This window comes from Protomyctophum bolini (genome assembly GCF_963924005.1).
Source record: "Protomyctophum bolini genome assembly, chromosome: 20".
NCBI lineage: Eukaryota > Metazoa > Chordata > Actinopteri > Myctophiformes > Myctophidae > Protomyctophum > Protomyctophum bolini.
In genome coordinates, this window is record NC_137881.1 from 3,133,299 (window position 1) to 3,154,884 (window position 21,586).

The window sequence follows — 21,586 nt, forward strand, 5'->3', positions numbered from 1 at the left end:
TATACATCTCGTTGACAAACAGACGTAGCAACAGATTAATCCCCCCCCCCACCCTGAAAGGCACTGTGTACACATTACAATATGACAGATGTGACTTTAGTCCATTTAGATCTGAGACCAGATTGTACGAATCTATTCTAGAACAGTTTTATGAAAAACCTGTGTTTCCATATGTCAGTGGTTCTCCAGAACGTCTATGTATTCGGCCTCCGACCCCCCCCCCATCTGAAAATATGTTGTACGAGGGACCCCCCCCCCGCCCCAGAAGCTTTGAAGATTTGAGTTAAAAACGTTCGCTCTAAAAAATAGCAGATCTACAAGCTCGACCTTGTAGATGTGCTATTTTTCAACAGCTTAAAGTATATAAACATAATGCTTATATCAAAACACCACAAAGGGGTTCCCGTCCTGAATGGGTTAGTTTAAACAAGGTGTAATGGCTGTGGAATGTCCCCGGGGCAGTTTCTTTGTGTTTGATATGATACCACACACAACAACACACCATACCAGGTGACAGGTAGGATATTCTATCATAATGATACCACACACAACAACACACCATACCAGGTGACAGGTATAGGATATTCTATCATAATGATACCACACACAACAACACACCATACCAGGTGACAGGTAGGATATTCTATCATAATGATACCAAACACAACAAAACACCATACCAGGTGACAGGTAGGATATTCTATCATAATGATACCACACACAACAGAACACCATACCAGGTGACAGGTAGGATATTCTATCATAATGATACCACACACAACAGAACACCATACCAGGTGACAGGTAGGATATTCTATCATAATGATACCAACACAACAACACACCATACCAGGTGACAGGTAGGATATTCTATCATAATGATACCACACACAGCAAAACACCATACCAGGTGACAGGTAGGATATTCTATCATAATGATACCACACACAACAGAACACCATACCAGGTGACAGGTAGGATATTCTATCATAATGATACCACACACAACAACACACCATACCAGGTGACAGGTAGGATATTCTATCATAATGATACCACACACAACAGAACACCATACCAGGTGACAGGTAGGATATTCTATCATAATGATACCACACACAACAACACACCATACCAGGTGACAGGTAGGATATTCTATCATAATGATACCACACACAACAACACACCATACCAGGTGACAGGTATAGGATATTCTATCATAATGATACCACACACAACAGAACACCATACCAGGTGACAGGTAGGATATTCTATCACAATGATACCACACACAACAGAACACCATACCAGGTGACAGGTAGGATATTCTATCATAATGATACCACACACAACAGAACACCATACCAGGTGACAGGTAGGATATTCTATCATAATGATACCACACACAACAACACACCATACCAGGTGACAGGTAGGATATTCTATCATAATGATACCACACACAACAACACACCATACCAGGTGACAGGTAGGATATTCTATCATAATGATACCACACACAACAACACACCATACCAGGTGACAGGTAGGATATTCTATCATAATGATACCACACACAACAACACACCATACCAGGTGACAGGTAGGATATTCTATCATAATGATACCACACACAACAACACACCATACCAGGTGACAGGTAGGATATTCTATCATAATGATACCACACACAACAACACACCATACCAGGTGACAGGTAGGATATTCTATCATAATGATACCACACACAACAACACACCATACCAGGTGACAGGTATAGGATATTCTATCATCGTGTGAGTGTGTTCATGCATAGTAAAAATCCATAAAAATATATCTGTATAGTTCTTTCATATTGTGGTTGTTTGAGTTGTGCCGGTGCCAATTAATGTACAATGTGGTCCCATTTAGACGATGTGAGTACTGTGTGTACACACACACACACACACACACACACACACACACACACACACACACACACACACACACACACACACACACACACACACCTTCAGTACTCAGAGAACAATGCACTTCCTCAATAATTGACCCATTTAGACCTGAGGACTATTATACAAATGCTAGCCATCATTAACTACATCATACATTTTGAGAAATACATATGTGAGGGCTATATATCTATTTATATTTTCATCCATGCTAAACCCTGTATTATCCCTAAACTATACTTTGCCTTTATTTACTATTTTGAAAAAACTTTTTTTTTTTTAATAAAATAGCCAATCTATACATCGACACGTTGCAAGCTTGTAGATTGGCTATTTTAACTAACTACTTAAAACACCAGGCAGGCACCCAGAACTAGGGGAGTTGCACCACTCGTTCACACACGTGTTTTTAGAATTGGCCTCAGGCCTAAATGAGTTCAAGGAGAGAGTGAAGATTTTGGTGGAATGAAAAATTCATACTCATAGTCAGTATAAGGAGAGAGTGAAGTACTTTAAACTGAGTCCTCATATACTCATAGTCAGTATAAGGAGAGAGTGAAGTACTTTAAACTGAGTCCTCACTCCTCATATAGTATGAAGGAGAGAGTGAAGTACTTTAAACTTAAAGTAGGCCTACTTTAAGTACTTTAAGTGAAGCAGTGAAGTACTTTAAGTGGTTTCCTGGCCGTCAGCCAGCTGTCGTACATGATACTCGTCTAGATGACAGAGCTGTCACCTCACCGTGCTCTGACACACCTTCCTTCCTTCCTTCCCACGCCTTCTTTCTTTCACAACTTGTTCTGTCACCCTGCATGCAGTGTGTGTGTGTGTGTGTGTGTGTGTGTGTGTGTGTGTGTGTGTGTGTGTGTGTGGAGTAGTACATAAGCAGTGGTAGTCGCTAGGAGAGAGAGAGAGACAGACAGAGAGTTTTCACAGGAACATGCTATGGACTATATTTCTGCTGATCAATGGAGTCCTTGCCCTCGTTGTATTATTTTACTCGTCCCGTTCGAGGTAAGACCTTAATTAATTTAATTATCACGTGAATTACATTGCTTACTTATTAATGTACTTGAAGTCATAATAACCATTATTCAAAGGATTAATGAATGATATAGATACTATGTTTTATTGGACAGTTTGTACAAGTTGTGTCCTCATTCTGAATGAGGACACACAACCTTTACTTCAGAAAAAAAGAAATCCATATTTGACACTAAACTGTGGTGTACTTGTAACATAAACATAAACACCTGTACTTTTGATAGATCAAATCCATGCAGTGCTTTATGATAGCAAGTGCTGTGAAATTGAATGCAATAACGTGAGATGCATGTACAATAGAAATCAAGGCAGAGTTACAGTTGTTGTATAGCTCTATACACACCAGGCGAGAAATGGTGCTTAAAAAGCACTAAATGCCGCGCTGAAGCTTTTTGTAACCGATGTGATGCTTTGTTTACATTTTCTACTGTACGTGTGCGTGCTTGTCTTGACTCAACAGGCAGAGAAATGAGCCCCCGCTAGACAAAGGCCTGGTTCCCTGGCTGGGTCACGCCCTGGAGTTCGGAAGAGATGCTGCGAAGTTCTTGACACGCATGAAGAACAAGCACGGGGACATATTCACGGTAGGTTTTCAAACTGTTGTGTTTTATAAAATGTTGTATAACTATAATGTTGGACTGACAGGCATAATTATAATTGCATATACAGGCCCAGCTTATGTAACTGAGATATAGCACTTTAATATGTAGACATGGCATTCTGTAGTTTATTATACACTATAGTTTCATTATATAGATATTCCACTGTTAGGTTCTTAGCTTACGTAGGATTCGTGATCACTATTTTTTATGTATTAACCAAGTTTGTTCTTGCTTACTGTAAATCGCTCTGGATTAAGAGCATCTGCTGAATGCCTATAATTGCAAATTATTGACAACATATGTTTGCACACACATGAACACATTATGTGTTGTGTGGGTGACCCAACAATGTAGGTCTGGGGACCACCAGTGGTCCCTGAGGGGGTTCCAGGGGGTCCCCGTGTGGTCTGGGGACCACCGGTGGTCCCTGAGGGGGTTCCAGGGGGTCCCCGTGTGGTCTGGGGACCACCAGTGGTCCCTGAGGGGGTTCCTTATAGATGTTTAACTCTGGAGAGTGTAAAACCAAATGGACCCTTGGTTTCATTTTACGCTCTCAAGACAAATTATTGTTAAACTATATCTGCATTACTTAATCCTAATCAACGATAACAAAAATATTCAAAGTTTTGGGTCTAAGAGGCTAAATGTCATCAAACGGTGGTCCGTGGCTCAAATGTTGAATACACAATGGGCCTAGAAACCACTGATGGAGGTGCATGTGTGCCGTAACAGCATTGCAATGATATAATTCAGCCATTTCTCTCACCATATGGTGGTAGAATCTCTCCTCACTAATGCTCATACTGTACATACACTGTACCATTAGTTGCAGTGGTTGCAGAGGTGTTGCAGTGTTGACTAAAACAAAGAAAAGAAATTGGTCGACTGTACCTTTTTTCACTGACAAAAACTAAATGGAAACTACATGAAAACTAAGCTATACTGTACGATGACTAAAACTATACGACTAAATATACTGACAATTTCGTCAACAAATAAAAACTAGACAAAAATGTTAGGAAGGGACTAGTGGACAAGAGATCCAGTATAAGTCATTTTACACTTGGTTTCATGCTGAAAATAGCAGATCTACAAGCTTGCAGCCCGACGTGACGTGAGCTTGTAGATCTGCTATTTTCAGCATGTGTAAAAACAGTCATTACGACGGCATATCAAGGCCCGCCAAAATACATTTTAAAAAGGAACAAATCAACTGTAGATTTAGTCGACTAAAATCTTATGATATTTATAGTCGACTAACACTAATACATTCCAGGTGACTAAAATGTGACTGAAACTAAGTGAAAACTATTCAAGAGACTATGACTAAAACTAAAATCTAAATGTGCTGCCAAAAACAACAGGGCCGAGGTTAGGATTAGGACATAATTATGCCTATAAGGATGACATCATCGAGGGGATTCCGAGCTATGGTAAACTAATACAGCCATACCTCATGTGGAACGTTGGGAAAGAAGACACGGTTCGTTGGGTCAATACAATATCCTTGCTGTCAGGAGGAAAACCTCATAACTCCAAAATGTTCATTTTTCAGGAAATTAAACATATACCTTTTTAAGGAAATGAAGATATAAAACCTTATATATTTTTTTAAACGATGCAATACAGCCTCATCAATGTTGGTGTTGTGTGACTTTAGATATTGTCAAGGAGAGAGGTGGTGGAGTTAGCTGCTTTATAGCAGACAGTTTGAGAGGAGGAGAGGTGGTGGAGTTAGTTGCTTTATAGCAGACAGTTTGAGAGGGGGAGAGGTGGTGGAGTTAGCTGCTTTATAGCAGACGGTTTGAGAGGGGGAGAGGTGGTGGAGTTAGCTGCTTTATAGCAGACGGTTTGAGAGGGGGAGAGGTGGTGGAGTTAGCTGTTTTATAGCAGACGGTTTGAGACGGGGAGAGGTGGTGGAGTTAGCTGCTTTATAGCAGACAGTTTGAGAGGGGGAGAGGTGGTGGAGTTAGCTGCTTTATAGCAGACAGTTTGAGAGGGGGAGAGGTGGTGGAGTTAGCTGCTTTATAGCAGACGGTTTGAGACGGGGAGAGGTGGTGGAGTTAGCTGCTTTATAGCAGACAGTTTGAGAGGGGGAGAGGTGGTGGAGTTAGCTGCTTTATAGCAGACAGTTTGAGAGGGGGAGAGGTGGTGGAGTTAGCTGTTTTAGCAGACGGTTTGAGAGGGGGAGAGGTGGTGGAGTTAGCTGTTTTAGGAGGGAGAGGATGTGGTTACGAGGTTTCCTTCCCGGACAGCAACGACATCTTCTAAAGAAGTGTGACAGTTTAACCGCAATTACCAGTAACATTTTAAAAAAGGGAACTTTTTACGAGTGTTTCAACATTGTGGTAATGCTGCTTTTAAGTCACACATGAGAGTACTTCCCTGTTTTTTGTAATGTCGTACTTGAACTTCATCATTATATACCTAGTGTCGCACAAGAGTAGCAAAAAAGAAAAAAAGCAGAAAAAAAAAACCTGATCTTCAAGTTCACTTGTGAGTTTGTAGTGGTTAAGTCTGTGTTTAGGTTTTGTAAAGATTTAACCAATGACAAGTATTTACACCTAATGGGCCTGCATGTTGACACATCTACACCACACCTCACTGACACCCATTTACCTGTCCAACTACTGCAATGGGCCAGCAACACAGGTGTGTGTTGCTGGTCAGTATGTGACTGTTATAAATGTTATAATCCCTACAGGTGTTTGTTGCGGGCCAGTATGTGACTGTTATGTTATAATTACAGGTGCATGTTGCGGGTCAGTATGTGACCGTTATAAATGTTATAAACGTTATAAATGTTATTATTACAGGTGTGTGTTGCTGGTCAGTATGTGACCGTTATAAATGTTATAAATGTTATTAACCCTACAGGTGCGTGTTGCGGGCCAGTATGTGACCGTTATAAATGTTATAAATGTTATAATTACAGGTGCGTGTTGCGGGCCAGTACGTCACCGTGCTCCTGGACCCCGCCTCCTACGACCAGGTCCTGAACGACGGCGTCTCGCTGGACTTCTCGGCCAACCGCGCCCGGCTGATGAAACGCATCTTCGGCCTGGAGCTGCCCGGGGGCGTGGACCCCGCGGCCGAGACGGCCTGGATGAGGCGGTGAGTCACATGACCCTAACACATGGGATGGAAACATAAGCCTGTGTTTATCTAGCATCAGATATTATAACGACTCAACTATTAGGGTAGGTACCCTCACAAAAAACATGCAGTAATCCTGGTCTCTAAACTGCCTCCCCCTGGCTAGCCGGGGCGCCTGATGGAGGGGAAAGGAACTGGTTGGAATAACGTGTTCCTTCCACGCGCTATACGTCCAACCAGGGAAACTCCCCCCTGTCAGGTGTAAAAGGAGCAACTTGGACACTCAGGCATGAAGGAAGCATGAGTTCAAGTCCGTTGCTCTCCCCTTGTCCCCCATATATGGGGACTAGGTTGGTCTCCCCTTGTCCCCCATATATGGGGACTAGGTTGGTCTCCCCTTGTCCCCCATATATGGGGACTAGGTTGGTGGAGGGTGTGTAGAGCCCAGGATCACATTAGATGATTGACACAGGGGGTGAAAAATGGGTTACAAAATCGTTGGATAAAAACATATATATTACAAATATTAAATAAGTTGCATATCAGCGCCCACACCACCTCAGGACATTGTGGTACTGCAGCTAAAACAGCTTCAGAAGCAAAAAAAAAGAAATACCATGGACTGGTTATAATTATATCAGAGAGGTGATTGAGGATCAAACCGTTAGAAATAAGTCTGAGGGACATAGACAATATGATATTAAATATTAAAAACTGTTTAAATTCATGTTATAGCTGCTTTAACAACTTCTGTGTCGTTCGTTCCTCAGGCACTTCAATGGGGTCAATTTAGCCAAACTGAGCACTTCCATGGGCAGCCACCTGGAGGCGCTGCTGCTGGCCGAGCAGAAAGGCTGCAAGCCTTCAGAGTGGAGACAGGAGGGGCTGTTCAGCCTCTGTTACAGCCTGCTGTTCAGGTATGTATTATTATTAAACACCTCTGTTACAGCCTGCTGTTCAGGTATGTATTATTATTAAACACCTCTGTTACAGCCTGCTGTTCAGGTATGTATTATTAATATTAGTATTAGTATTAACATTAACAATGCACCTCTCTTACAGCCTGCTGTTCAGGTAATCGTCATAGCAGACCATAATAGCAGCAACATTATGAAAATTACAAATATATAATTGTCCGGGTGGAAATGCCCTGTGTTTAGTTTAGTGTTCTAGGCCCTAGATTACAGAGGTTCCCAACCACTGGTACTATAGGTCCACTAGTGGTACTTCAGCCCCCTCTGGTGGTACAAAGAGGAGTCGCACAACAAAAGGAGAAAGAATAACACAAAAGTGGAATGAAATATTTATATTAATACAGGTAGCTCTTCTGACCAACAATAGGCTCTCCAGCTGTGCTGAAATGAGCATGACAATCACACCTATAGCCGTTAATAGAAGATTTAAGAACGGATTAATCATAATCACATTATAAATATCATCAGTTATTATAGGAATGGAACACAAAGGGCAGGTCTACGATGCTGTATTTTAACATCAGTTATTATAGGAATGGAACACAAAGGGCAGGTCTACGCTGCTGTATTTTAACATCAGTTATTATAGGAATGGAACATAAAGGGCAGGTCTACGCTGCTGTATTTTAACATCAGTTATTATAGGAATGGAACACAAAGGGCAGGTCTACGCTGCTGTATTTTAACATCAGTTATTATAGGAATGGAACATAAAGGGCAGGTCTACGCTGCTGTATTTTAACATCAGTTATTAATAGGAATGGAACATAAAGGGCAGGTCTACGCTCCTGTATTTTAACATCAGTTATTATAGGAATGGAACACAAAGGGCAGGTCTACGCTGCTGTATTTTAACATCAGTTATTATAGGAATGGAACACAAAGGGCAGGTCTACGCTGCTGTATTTCAACATCAGTTATTATAGGAATGGAACACAAAGGGCAGGTCTACGCTGCTGTATTTTAACATCAGTTATTATGGTGGTACTTGGAGAGACAGATATTTTCAGTGGTGGTACTTTGGTTGAGAACCCCTTCCCTAAACACTAGGCCTAGTGTTCAACACTATAGGCCTAGTTCTAGGGACTAGTGTTCCAGGATTAAAGCATTATTTTGACCAATCTGTACAGTAGAGTAAAGGTCAGCAGAGGTCTCCCTAGTCCTACTCTTCCATTGATACAGTTTGACCCTGCTATTAAAAAGAAACCTATAGTACTGGTTGTCAATAAATGATGATGTTATTTGAAGCAGACGGCACACACCAGATTGGACACTATAGATGTGTTGCCTTCTTTACTGTATAGTTTGTCAATTCGTTTTTCTTTTTGTTTCTTACTGTAAATCGCTCTGGGTTAAGAGTGTCTGCTAAAATGCCTAAATTGTGATTGTAAATAATTGTTGTTGCTTTTTTTCCCCCTTATATTACAGGGCTGGGTACCTCACCCTGTTCGAGAGGAGGGACAACGCTGCCGATGTGTACGAAGAGTTCCGCAAGTTCGATGCCCTGCTCTCAAAAATGGCGCGCGGCACACTCAGGAAAGGTAAGCTAAACATCGAGTTCGGCCGGCAGGCAGACAGGCAGGCAGGCAGGCAGGCAGACAGACAGGCAGGCAGACAGACAGGCAGGCAGGCAGGCAGGCAGACAGGCAGACAGACAGGCAGACAGACAGACAGGCAGGCAGGCAGACAGGCAGGCAGGCAGTGAGCAGGTTGGTGCCTTGCTGTCCATATATCATTTATGACTGTATACTAATATTATTATTCATGTTGAATCTCTTAAAAACAGAGGAAAAGAAGATGGCCAGCGCGTCTCGAGAGCACCTGTGGGAGCTGCTGTCCCCAGCCTGGCTGGGAAGCGCGTGTCCCGGGGGCCCCTCAGAGAGAGGCGGGGGTCCCGGGGGCCCCTCAGAGAGAGGCGGGGGTCCCGGGGGCCCCTCAGAGAGAGGCGAGGGTCCCGGGGGCCCCCGGGGGCCCTCAGAGCCCACCTCAGGCTCCTGGCAGCAGGGCTATCAGCGGTACTTACAGGAGGAGAAGGTGGACCTGGAGATGCAGAGACGGGCCTTACTGCTGCAGCTGTGGACCACCCAGGTACTGTAGAATTACTGCAGCTGTGGAAAGGAAAGGAAAGGTATTAAGGTACTATGTTTAGGGTAACTGGACTAAGCCCAAGAACTTGTTTACAGCCAGGCCCTGCTCATAGAACATGTCATGGTAGAGGTTCAATGCCTTGCTCAAGGGCACTTCACTGACTTCAGCGGTGGTAATTTTAACGTGCCGGGGATACGAACTATAGCGACCTTCCGATATCAAGACCGCTCCACAAACCGTTCGGCCACCGCTGCTCCAAACACAATATTTTGTGCCGATCAAATCATTAGAAAGAAGAAAATAAAGGCAGGAGACAACACTATTTGTTTTGTTTTTTTTCTTACTATATTATTTGATCGGCCCCAAAACATTGTGTTCATTGTCATGATTTCTCACGATCCGAGTTGGCTTTGTCCGCGGCGTAACCGTCTTTAAATAAATACTTTTTTAAAAGCCTATGGAGAAAATGAATGGAGAATAATTTCCTGGGCCACTCGTCGTTCTGAAAGGGGGCGGGACTGCGACGCTCTATAGTACAACTCATCTTGAAAAACCTGTTGCCTAAGTCATGTTTTTAGGTTTTCAGGAAGGAATACGTATACGCAGGCACGCACACTTTTTAAAAGCGAACCATTATTTTTTTTACTGAAATCTTTGCTTCTGAGGTGGTGGTCCATATGTCTCTTGGGGGTCTTTGACATGAAAAGGTTTGAGCACTAAATGATAAAATAGGATTCAGTCAGGCCTCAGTCAGGCCTGGTCAGGTTCATCTTCAGTTGGGCGTGTGACGGGTTTTGGTTTCGGCTCATTTGTAAAAAAATAATAATCAGTGAATCGACACGAGAACGGGTGTAACTCACTCTCCTGGAAAACAGCAATCGCCAGACAATCGTCTCACATGGCTTAACACTCAAACCTTCTTAATATCCATGCTAGTGAGTCATATCCATCCATCCATACTATTTATGTGTAATCTCTAAACTAACTATGGTAGTTTAACTTTAATCTATCTGAGGCGAGACAGCAATAGGTTTAAGAATAAGAACACTCCCACAGTCTAATGAGTCTGCACACAAACGCTCCTGACCATGTTGTTGTCATTGCACGATGCTGTCAGGTGGGGGAGCTAGCGTGCCGTCTCTGATTTTGTCTACCGTACAGACGCCAATAATTTACTAATTTAAATGTATTCAAGTACTTAGTGTAGCTGTACAGGTTCATTGGAATGTCCACGCATCATACAGATGTCATATTTTGGTTTTATTTAGGGTGATACTGCTCTTGACGTCTACATTTAGACGTCTACATTTAGACGTCTGTATACATTTAGACACCTACATTTAGACGTCTACATTTAGACGTCTACATTTAGACGACTGTATACATTTAGACGCCTACATTTAGACGTCTGTATATGTGATACAGTGGTACCTGGAAAAATATCTACCCCAAAAGGGGTACCTGGTCCAAAAAAGTTTGGGAACCCCTGCTCTAGTTAATAATTCCACACATGTGAGTCCAACTTGTCAATAAAGTCTGCAGTTCCACATTTACAGCAAAATACTACACAACACAATAAAGGAACACATAATAAAGACTATATGTACCGTGTGCGCCTTTGAACCATGTGCAGATGAATTATAATTGTCTGTCTCTCTGACTTCCCAAAACATCAACTTCTTTCCAGGAACTCAGTTCAACGACCTCTGACCCTTACTGATAGGTGACGTCTGTGAATGACGTGACACTCTAATCATGTGACTCCCTTCCAAAGGGTGCATTTTTACCTTGTGATATAACCTTTTAACATATTGTTGTGGACCCCGACTTACTTATGTGGTGCATTGGAGGCGAGTGGTATTGATGCCACAACAACAAGGGTTTCCATAGGATGTTTACTTGTCAGAACGTCGGCAGAGTTACAGATATGTTGACAGAACTTGCCACAATTTACGGCAAGTATAGTTAAACTCACACTCTTTGCATAAGTCTTTCTTTGGTTGTTGTCGGTCCGTAAGGTTCTCAGGCAGAGACGGAGGAGGAATCACTCAGACGTCCATACCGGAAAACCGGAAAACAACACACTAAACTGGCGGGCTGAACATAGAACATAACCTACCCAGAACCCCCTGGGGCTGAGACCCAATCAGAACATAGGCTTAGTAACTACACACACAATAGGCTGTGGACAATACACTGTAGTAGCAGGGCATAGGATGGCAGTTCCCTCGTTACAATATTTATTGCCATTTGTAATTCTATTTATTCATTATGAAATTAACCCAAAATATGCATGAACATAACATAAGCAAAACCATACAATATTATTTATATTTATAGCTGAAAACCCTGTCTCTCGTTCTGGGACAGTTACACTTAGTAGCCTACTGTACTTAAAATTTAGAGGTAGGCCTACTTTCACTTTACTTGAGTATGTCAATTTAGTTTAAAGAATGTATACATTATAAATCCACGTCTCAGAGGCACAGTACGTATTGTACTTTTGTACTCCACTACAATTAGGATTTTAAAACTTTACTTTTTAGTTTGCAGATTTAGATTATTATTACAAAACGTAGGTTAACCACTTAAGCTCTGTCTATTCAAAAATACCAATAATACAAGCTCACAAGTTAGTCACATTTTGAAGTAGTTTGAGTAGACTATAGCCTACTTTCTGGATGCCATATACCTTATTTGCACAAGTAGAATTATGCCTACTATACCCGTGGCCTAAGGTAAAACAACTGAGCAGTTGGATCCTAATGGGTCTGTAACTCTGAGAGTGTAAAATGTACGGGATAATTAATGTCAATTTGGGGGTCCTTGGCATGAAAACGTGTTTTATATATTTATATATAGAGCCAGTGTGTTCTAATCAGACATACTAGGACACCTGGAAGTGAAACTATACTGACATGTTACATTAGGGAGCGCTTGATTTGTGTGACCGTGAACCTGACCGTGACGGAGAGGCGCACCGTCCCGTCTCTGGTGGTCCTTGAGCCACGCGAGGCACCGAGCGAACGAGGCCGTGCCTCGGAAAATTAGAAGAAAAACTGTTTTTTTTTTCTTCTCCTTTTAAAAAGGACGACGAGTCCTTTATTCTGTCCTTCAGCAGCGGGATTGTTTTCATGCTCTAAATACCGTCTGCTGGGAGATGGGATCACATCACATGGTCCCTCCCAGCGCCCGGGACGAACCCATCACGAACCCCCAGCGCTGTGAAGAAGAGGCCTCTTTAACACATTCTGAACGGGAACCCGTTTTGGTGTCGGCATTATGTTATGCTTTAGCTATTGAAAAATAGCAGATCTACAAGCTCATAGCGCGCCACCGAGTGGCGCGCTACGAGCTTGTAGGTCTGCTATTTTTGAAAAATCGAAGAACGACGGACATTTTTATAGAATCTGATCTCAGGTCAGAATGGGTTAATCAGACCAGTGTGTGTTGCAGCGGAAACCTCATATGAATCTGATCTCGGGTCAGAATGGGTTAATACAGCGCTGGGGGGTTCGGGGGGCTTGATCGTCCCGGGCTCTGGGAGGGACCATGTGATCGGGGGCTCGTCCCGGGCGCTGGGAGGGATGCATGTGATCGGGGGCTCGTATGGGGAGATGGAGATAGAGGGATTAGGTCGTTAGGACGTCACCAGTATAACGAGGAGAAGAAACAAATTATCAGGCCGTGGCAGGCAGCATGACCTACTGTAATATACCTCATTCAGACCTGACACAACATTCTACAAATGCCTTCTAAATGTTCTGAAAAAAAAACATGTTTCTATGTGTCTGTTGTTCTCAAACATTTTCATGTCAAGGACCCTCAGAATTATATGTAATTGGCCGCCGACCACCATCTGACAATATGTTGTTCCAGAGACTTCCACCAGAAGCAATGATTTTTAAGTTAAAACGTTCGCTCTGAAAGAATGTTATATTCAAAGATTTGCACCGCATTTTCAAGACTTTAAAAAAAAATAGCAGATCTACAAGCTCGTATGGCGTGGCACTCGGTGCTGCGCTATATGAGCTTGTAGATCTGGTATGTTTCGAAAAGCTAAAGTATAAGAAAATGCTTAAAACACCAAAAGGGGTTCCCGTTCAGAATGGGATATTCAACCATGGGGAGTCCATGGGTTTTGAATCAAACAAGCTTTGTCAAGCGTAGATAGGACGTTTCCGAACACAATTGGTCGTGTTCGGGCGGGGGAGGGGGAGGGAAGCCCGGATTACTGTGTCACTGTCACGTGCAGGGAATGTGTTTTTGACAGCACATTTAGATTTTGGTTTTAGTCATAATTATTATTGTCTCTTGACTTGAGTGGTTTTCATTTAGTTTTAGTCACATTTTAGTCACCTGGAATGTCTTACTTTTACTTCAGTGGATTAGGAGGAGGAGGTGGTGGTCCTGTGTTTCATTTAAAGGTATATTCAGTGATTTCACTTAACAAAAGGGTAGGTTTCGTTTTTGGCTGTGGGACCTTATATATACAGCTATACGTCCAAAACCCAAATATGTACGAGCTGCGTTCGCTTCCCGCGTTTGCACGTCTTACTGGTATAGTATAGTATGTATAGTTGACATAGATACTCCACTGTTACGTTCTTATAGTTTATACATGATTCATGATAAATACTTTTTATATACCGGTATGTGATGTATGACATGCTTTTGTTCTTGCTTAATGTAAGTTGCTCTGGATCAACAGCGTGTGCTAAATGCCTAAATTGTAAAACATCCTGACAATCTGTGTGTGTGTTTCCAACATGCAGGGCAACGCCGGGCCGTGTGCCTTCTGGCTGCTCAGCTTCCTGCTGACGCAGCCCGAGGCCATGCGGGCGGTGAGGGCAGAGATCACAGAGATCCTGGCCGGGCAGGGCGCTCCCAAACACCACCCCAACATCACCAACACCCCCTCCACGCTCCAGGGCGCTCCCAAACACCACCCCAACACCCCCAACACCCCCAACACCCCCTCCACGCTCCAGGGCGCTCCCAAACACCACCCCAACATCACCAACACCCCCTCCACGCTCCAGGGCGCTCCCAAACACCACCCCAACACCCCCATACAGCGCCCCAACACCCCCTCCACGCTCCAGGGCGCTCCCAAACACCACCCCAACACCCTCCAGAACGTTCCCAAACAGCACCCCTCCACCACCACCGCCTCCCCTCTCTACACACTGCTGGATACACACTGCACACCTGTGCTCGGTGAGGAAAGACTTCTCTGTTCAATTATTCATCTCAACCTGCAGCTATCCCTCTCTCTCTCTCTCTCTCCCTCTCTCTCTCCCCCTCTCCCTCTCCCTCCCTCCCTCCCTCCCTCTCTCTCTCCCTCTAAACCCTCTCTCTCTCTCTCTCTCTCTCTCTCTCTCTCTCTCTCTCTCTCTCTCTCTCTCTCTCTCTCTCTCTCTCTCTCTCTCTCTCTCTCTCTCTCTCTCTCTCTCTCTCTCTCTCTCTCTCTCTCTCTCTCTCTCTCTCTCTCTCTCTCTCTCTCTCTCTCTCCATGAGCTTTAAAGGATCCCTTATACATTTTTATGACACGGCTGCTTCAATTCTTTATTTCTGGTATAATGACCGAGCGGTGGACTCCATAAGGAGACATCCATGGAGCCACATTTCGAGCCTGTGGATGAAGGCGTTGGGGGGTGGGGGGGGGGTAACAGGGGTGAAGTGAATCATTGTACAACGATTTGCTCGTTCACATACAGTGTGACGGAAATTCTCCATTCATTGTCAATGGGAATTTAATTTTACTTTGTGAAAGACGAAAATCTACACTAATAGCTGGCCATCCATTCATCCATCCATCCCTGTGTCCTCAGACAGCGTCGTCAGAGAGACTCTGAGGCTCACCGCGGCCGCCATCATCAGCCGCCAGGCCGTGCAGAGCAAGGTGCTGCGCATGTCCGACGGCCGGGAGTACCAGGTCCGCCCGGGAGACAAGATCTGTCTGTTCCCCTTCCTGAGCCCCCAGACGGACCCCGCCATCCACCCCCAGCCCCAGGTACTGTTCTGAGACCCCAGACCCACCCTGGTAACACCACCAGCCCCAGGTACTGTTAACTCCTTCCTAAAAGCCCCCCCAGACAGTCTGGCATCCACCACCAGCCCCAGGTACTGTTCTGTTCCCCTTCCTGAGACCCCAGACCCACCCTGGTAACACCACCAGCCCCAGGTACTGTTCTGTTCCCCTTCCTGAGACCCCAGAACCACCTCGGCATCCACCCCCAGCCCCAGGTACTGTTCTGTTCCCCTCCCTGAGACCCCAGACCCACCCTGGTACCACCACCAGCCCCAGGTACTGTTCTGTTCCCCTTCCTGAGACCCCAGACCCACCCTGGTAACACCACCAGCCCCAGGTACTGTTCTGTTCCCCTTCCTGAGACCCCAGACCCACCCTGGTATAACACCACCAGCCCCAGGTACTGTTAACTCCTTCCTAAAAGCCCCCAGACAGTCTGGCATCCACCACCACACCTATACTAGGTATAGAGGCCACTCAGGGGAAAGTGCTGGTGCAGCAAATAAGCAAACAACCGCAAAAGATTGAGGAAAATATGCACACAAAAAGAGGCAAATAACCGCACAAATAGAGGAAAATATGCACACAAAAAGAGGCAAGTATAATCGCAAAAGAGTGTTTATGGGCAGAGAGAGAGAGAGAGAGCAAGTACTGAATACATATTTTGTGAAAGCATGAAATGGAAACTAAGTTGGGTGTTCATCGTTAGAGAGACACCAAGAGCTGCCAGTTATAGTGCTGTGGGAACCAACACACGGGCAGCGCTCACCAGGACGTCCCACGCTAACATACGTGGATGTATACTCCAGAGAGGATGCAGGGGCACAAAGCACCAACCAGCTGACCGGATGTGTGGAGAACGCAGGGATGACTGGAGGCGACCATGGAGGGCTCGTCTGAGAGACGAGATTCTGAACCCTTCCCTTAGAGTATATATATGAATACAGACGGCACCCGAGTTCTCCTCCCATCCACTTGCATTAAGTTGCTCTAAAGCGCATGAGGCGATTTCACTCCTCCTTCCGGGTATAGGAACAGAGTGCATTCTGGGATGGATTTGCCCCCAAACACATGAACGCGCTGCCGCTGACTATATCATTGCACGCGTTCACGTGCGTTCACGTATGAAACAGCGGTCACGTGTCATCGTGAACGTGCACAATGATAGTCAACGGACCAGCGCGTTCATGTGTTTGGGGCCCACGCTGCAATACCAAATTCGACCACTATGTCCATTTCGCCTCAGGGTTTCCTCCGGGTGCCGTCTCTATTCATATATACTCTTAAGATCCTTGCAGTCAAACTGCTATACGGTGCATCTAACTAAACCTTCCCCAGTCAAACTGCTATACGGTGCATCTAACTAAACCTTCCCCAGTCAAACTGCTATACGGTGCATCTAACTAAACCTTCCCCAGTCAAACTGCTATACGGTGCATCTATCTAAACCTTCCCCAGTCAAACTGCTATACGGTGCATCTATCTAAACCTTCCCCAGTCAAACTGCTATACGGTGCATCTAACTAAACCTTCCCCAGTCAAACTGCTATACGGTGCATCTAACTAAACCTTCCCCAGTCAAACTGCTATACGGTGCATCTATCTAAACCTTCCCCAGTCAAACTGCTATACGGTGCATCTATCTAAACCTTCCCCAGTCAAACTGCTATACGGTGCATCTAACTAAACCTTCCCCAGTCAAACTGCTATACGGTGCATCTAACTAAACCTTCCCCAGTCAAACTGCTATACGGTGCATCTATCTAACTAAACCTTGCCCAGTCAAACTGCTATACGGTGCATCTATCTAAACCTTCCCCAGTCAAACGGCTATACGGTGCATCTAACTAAACCTTCCCCAGTCAAACGGCTATACGGTGCATCTAACTAAACCTTCCCCAGTCAAACTGCCACATGTGCGTCTATAACCAACCGTCTGCCTTCCTGTCTGTCCGCCAAGCATGGCGCCATGAGCGGCAACGCTCAGTGCAGGGCGGTGTACCGCTGTGTTTAAATGGAGGAAGGATTAGAGGCATTCATTGGAACGGCTGAATAGAGGCGTCCCCTGGGACCGAGCTGCTGCTGCTGCTGCTGCTTAGTGACAAACAAACAGACAGGACAGCACGGTCGCACGCAGGGACTAAAATATTACACTGTAGGGTAATATATGCACAATGGAACATACAGTATACACAATGGAATAATTCATCAGGGATCGTTAGCGCTGCAAAAGACACAGCTTTTATAAAAAACAGACAGTATAGACTCTATACTATAGTAGTACCTGTAGACAGACAGACACACGCGGCCAGTCACTGGATCGGTTAGGTTAGGCACCGCTCAGAAATATAGTATTTCACCCACTTCTTTACACCTGTAAACCTGTGGTGTGACAATGCAGTGAATTCAGGGATTCTGGGATTGAGACGTTTGTCAATCAGGAGGCCTTTAAAGCCCAAACCACACCAAAGGGTTGGGTCGGGACAAAACTGTTTTTTAACCCTTTTTGGGGCGGGACCCCCTTTTGGCGTTTTAAGCATTATGTTGTGCTTTAGCTGTTGAAAAATATTTTTTGCTCTTTTGCACAAACACCTGGAGCTCTTTGGTGGGGACGTACAGTAACAACTACAAATAAAGGTATGAAAGCCTTCTAGCACGGAATTCTCCTTTAACATTTAGCCTATCATACAGCTTGGTTATTATAACGTGACTTGTGTTATTCCAAAGCTCTTCAGGTAAATAAACTGTTCTATAAATTGTGTGTTGTCTGTTGAAGTCTAACGTCAGTTTAATTCACCAATAAGGCCTCATAATTTATCCGTCTCTTCTTTAACAGCGTTTCCAATACGACCGCTTCCTAAACGCCGACAAGACGGAGAAGAAGACGTTCTACAAGGACGGCGCGCGGCTGAAGTATTACAGCATGCCGTGGGGGGGCGGCAGCAACGTCTGTGTGGGGAAGAGCTTCGCTACCACGGGCATCAAGCAGTGAGCGCACGCACGCATGCATGCACGCATACACACCCCAGTATGTGTAGGTTTACGGCCAAGCTACACCAGGCAATTTTGCGAGCGTGCGTATGCGTTTACTGCGCGTGTACAGTGCGTTTGGATTTCAATGATACCAGCTACACCAGACGCACGGATACCGCGGGCCATCCTACGCGTGCTCTAAAAATAGGATCGGTTCTATGTTTTTTACGTGCGTATAATGCCCCCATGCGCGCGTATCTATATATCCTCCCGGAAGGTCCCGCACAAATCTGCCGCGCGCCACATATCTGGTGTAGTCGGGGCATTTCGCACGCATACTTTGTGCGCGCAGTGCGCTTACGTCAAACGCACACATGCCCGGTGGAGCTTAGCCGTTAGCTACAAGCACCTGTTGCCGTAGACTAGAGACATCCAAGTTCACGTTAGTGTGGGTTTAGCTACAAGCACCTGTTGCCGTAGAGACATTCAAGTTCACGTTAGTGTGGGTTTAACTACAAGCACCTGTTGCCGTAGAGACATTCAAGTTCACGTTAGTGTTGGTTTAGCTACAAGCACCTGTTGCCGTAGAGACATCCAAGTTCACGTTAGTGTGGGTTTAGCTACAAGCACCTGTTGCCGTAGAGACATCCAAGTTCACGTTAGTGTGGGTTTAACTACAAGCACCTGTTGCCGTAGAGACATTCAAGTTCACGTTAGTGTGGGTTTAGCTACAAGCACCTGTTGCCGTAGAGACATCCAAGTTCACGTTAGTGTGGGTTTAGCTACAAGCACCTGTTGCCGTAGAGACATCCAAGTTCACGTTAGTGTGGGTTTAACTACAAGCACCTGTTGCCGTAGAGACATCCAAGTTCACGTTAGTGTGGGTTTAACTACAAGCACCTGTTGCCGTAGAGACATTCAAGTTCACGATAGTGTGGGTTTAGCTACAAGCACCTGTTGCCGTAGAGACATCCAAGTTCACGTTAGTGTGGGTTGCCGTATAGAGACATCCATGTCTGTGTTACCGCGGCTTCAGTCGACCCGTCTTCCATCCATGACTATACCCGTGCAGTAATTAGCCTGACGGTGTGTTTGTTGACAACGTGTTTTGCGTTGGCAGGTGGTTAACGGTGCAGAGAACACGTCTTATATCCAATTATATGAGTTAAAAGGAGCTTGGCACTAATTCACAGCCCATGGAAAATTAGTATAATAGGCTATAAAGGTCTGTAGGGAGGGAGACCCAGAGGCTTAGATATAGACAGAGTTACGCAAACTGCATGTGTTCACTTCATGGGGCTTCAGTCCAATGGAGGCTCTTCTACATAGAATGGGGGACAACCAACTGGGACAAAGGCCTGGACCAGAAGTATAGGCAGAAATATATTGGACTCAGCAGGGCAACAGCCCAGCTTTAATGATCTTAAATCCCTTTATTTTAGATTGTTTTGTAGTAATAGTACAACACAAACATTACAGACTTTAGTCTGTAGTCTTTACGGACTTTAGTTGTCACTGTACAATACTTTAAAACAGTTGTCATGTTGCACACATGCTTAAAATATAGCTCTTATTTGTGTGATCCTTTGTGACCTGTAGATTTATCTTAACTGTTATGTGATTTTTTGTGACCTGTATATTTATCTTAACTGTTATGTGATTCTTTGTGACCTGTAGATTTATGTTAACTGTTATGTGATTCTTTGTGACCTGTAGATTTATCTTAACTGTTATGTGATTCTTTGTGACCTGTATATTTATGTTAACTGTTATGCCATTCTTTGTGACCTGTATATTTATGTTAACTGTTATGCGATTATTTGTGACCTATACAGGTTCGTGTTGACGGTGCTGACCCGTCTAGACGTGGAGCTGTGTGACCCTCAGGCCCGCGTCCCGCCCATCGACCCCAGTCGCTATGGTTACGGGATGCTGCAGCCAATAGGAGACCTGCAGGTCCGATACAGGCTCAAAGCGGCGGCGACGACGACATCATCACACTAAAGCCTGTTACTTTGTAGCGACGGTAGAAGAAGTACCGAGAAGTACCGAGAAGTACCGAGAAGTACCGAGCAGAGATGGGCAAAATACATTGAAAATGTATTTTGATATAAAATACAAATACTGGGTCATAAAATGTATCTAAATACAAAATACATCTTCCATCCCAGCGAAATACAAATTACAAAATACAAAAAAGTATTTCAAATACGTATTTCAAATACGTATTTCAAATACATGTATTTCAAATACTGCCCATCTCTGATGGGCAAAACACATTGAAAATGTATTTTGATACAAAATACAAATACTGGGTTAAAAAATGTATCTAAATACAAAATACATCTCATTTCTTCCATCCCAGCGAAATACAAATTACAAAATACAAAACAGTATTTCAAATACGTATTTCAAATACTGCCCATCTCTGCTACAGAGTACTCCCATTTTTCAATGAAGTTAAAGGTAGAAGCGTTTTTAACTCATAGCTTTGCTTCTGGGGGGTCCCTGGAACAACATATTTTCAGATAATACAGATCATTTCTGGGATCCTTGATATGAAGTTATAGTTTGAGAACCACTGATGTAGAATCATAGTTATTTTAGTTTGAGAACCACTGATTGTAGAAACATAGTTATTTTAGTTTGAGAACCACTGATTGTAGAATCATAGTTATTTTAGTTTGAGAACCACTGATTGTAGAAACATAGTTATTTTAGTTTGAGAACCACTGATTGTAGAAACATAGTTATTTTAGTTTGAGAACCACTGATGTAGAAACATAGTTATTTTAGTTTGAGAACCACTGATGTAGAAACATAGTT

The 21,586-nt window shown here is 44.1% G+C and overlaps 1 protein-coding gene across 1 annotated transcript; it reads left to right on the top strand.

The window, feature by feature from the left end:
• Window positions 1–2,836: 2,836 nt before the first annotated feature.
• Window positions 2,837–20,830, top strand: LOC308335901 (prostacyclin synthase-like). Its single transcript, XM_080793123.1, has 10 exons — window positions 2,837–2,963; window positions 3,454–3,577; window positions 6,531–6,709; window positions 7,462–7,608; window positions 9,094–9,206; window positions 9,452–9,753; window positions 14,529–14,973; window positions 15,588–15,769; window positions 18,624–18,775; window positions 20,596–20,830. The coding sequence occupies exons 1-10, from the start codon at window positions 2,890–2,892 to the stop codon at window positions 20,762–20,764; spliced, it is 1,887 nt and encodes a 628-aa protein (XP_080649249.1). The 5' UTR covers window positions 2,837–2,889; the 3' UTR covers window positions 20,765–20,830.
• Window positions 20,831–21,586: the final 756 nt, after the last annotated feature.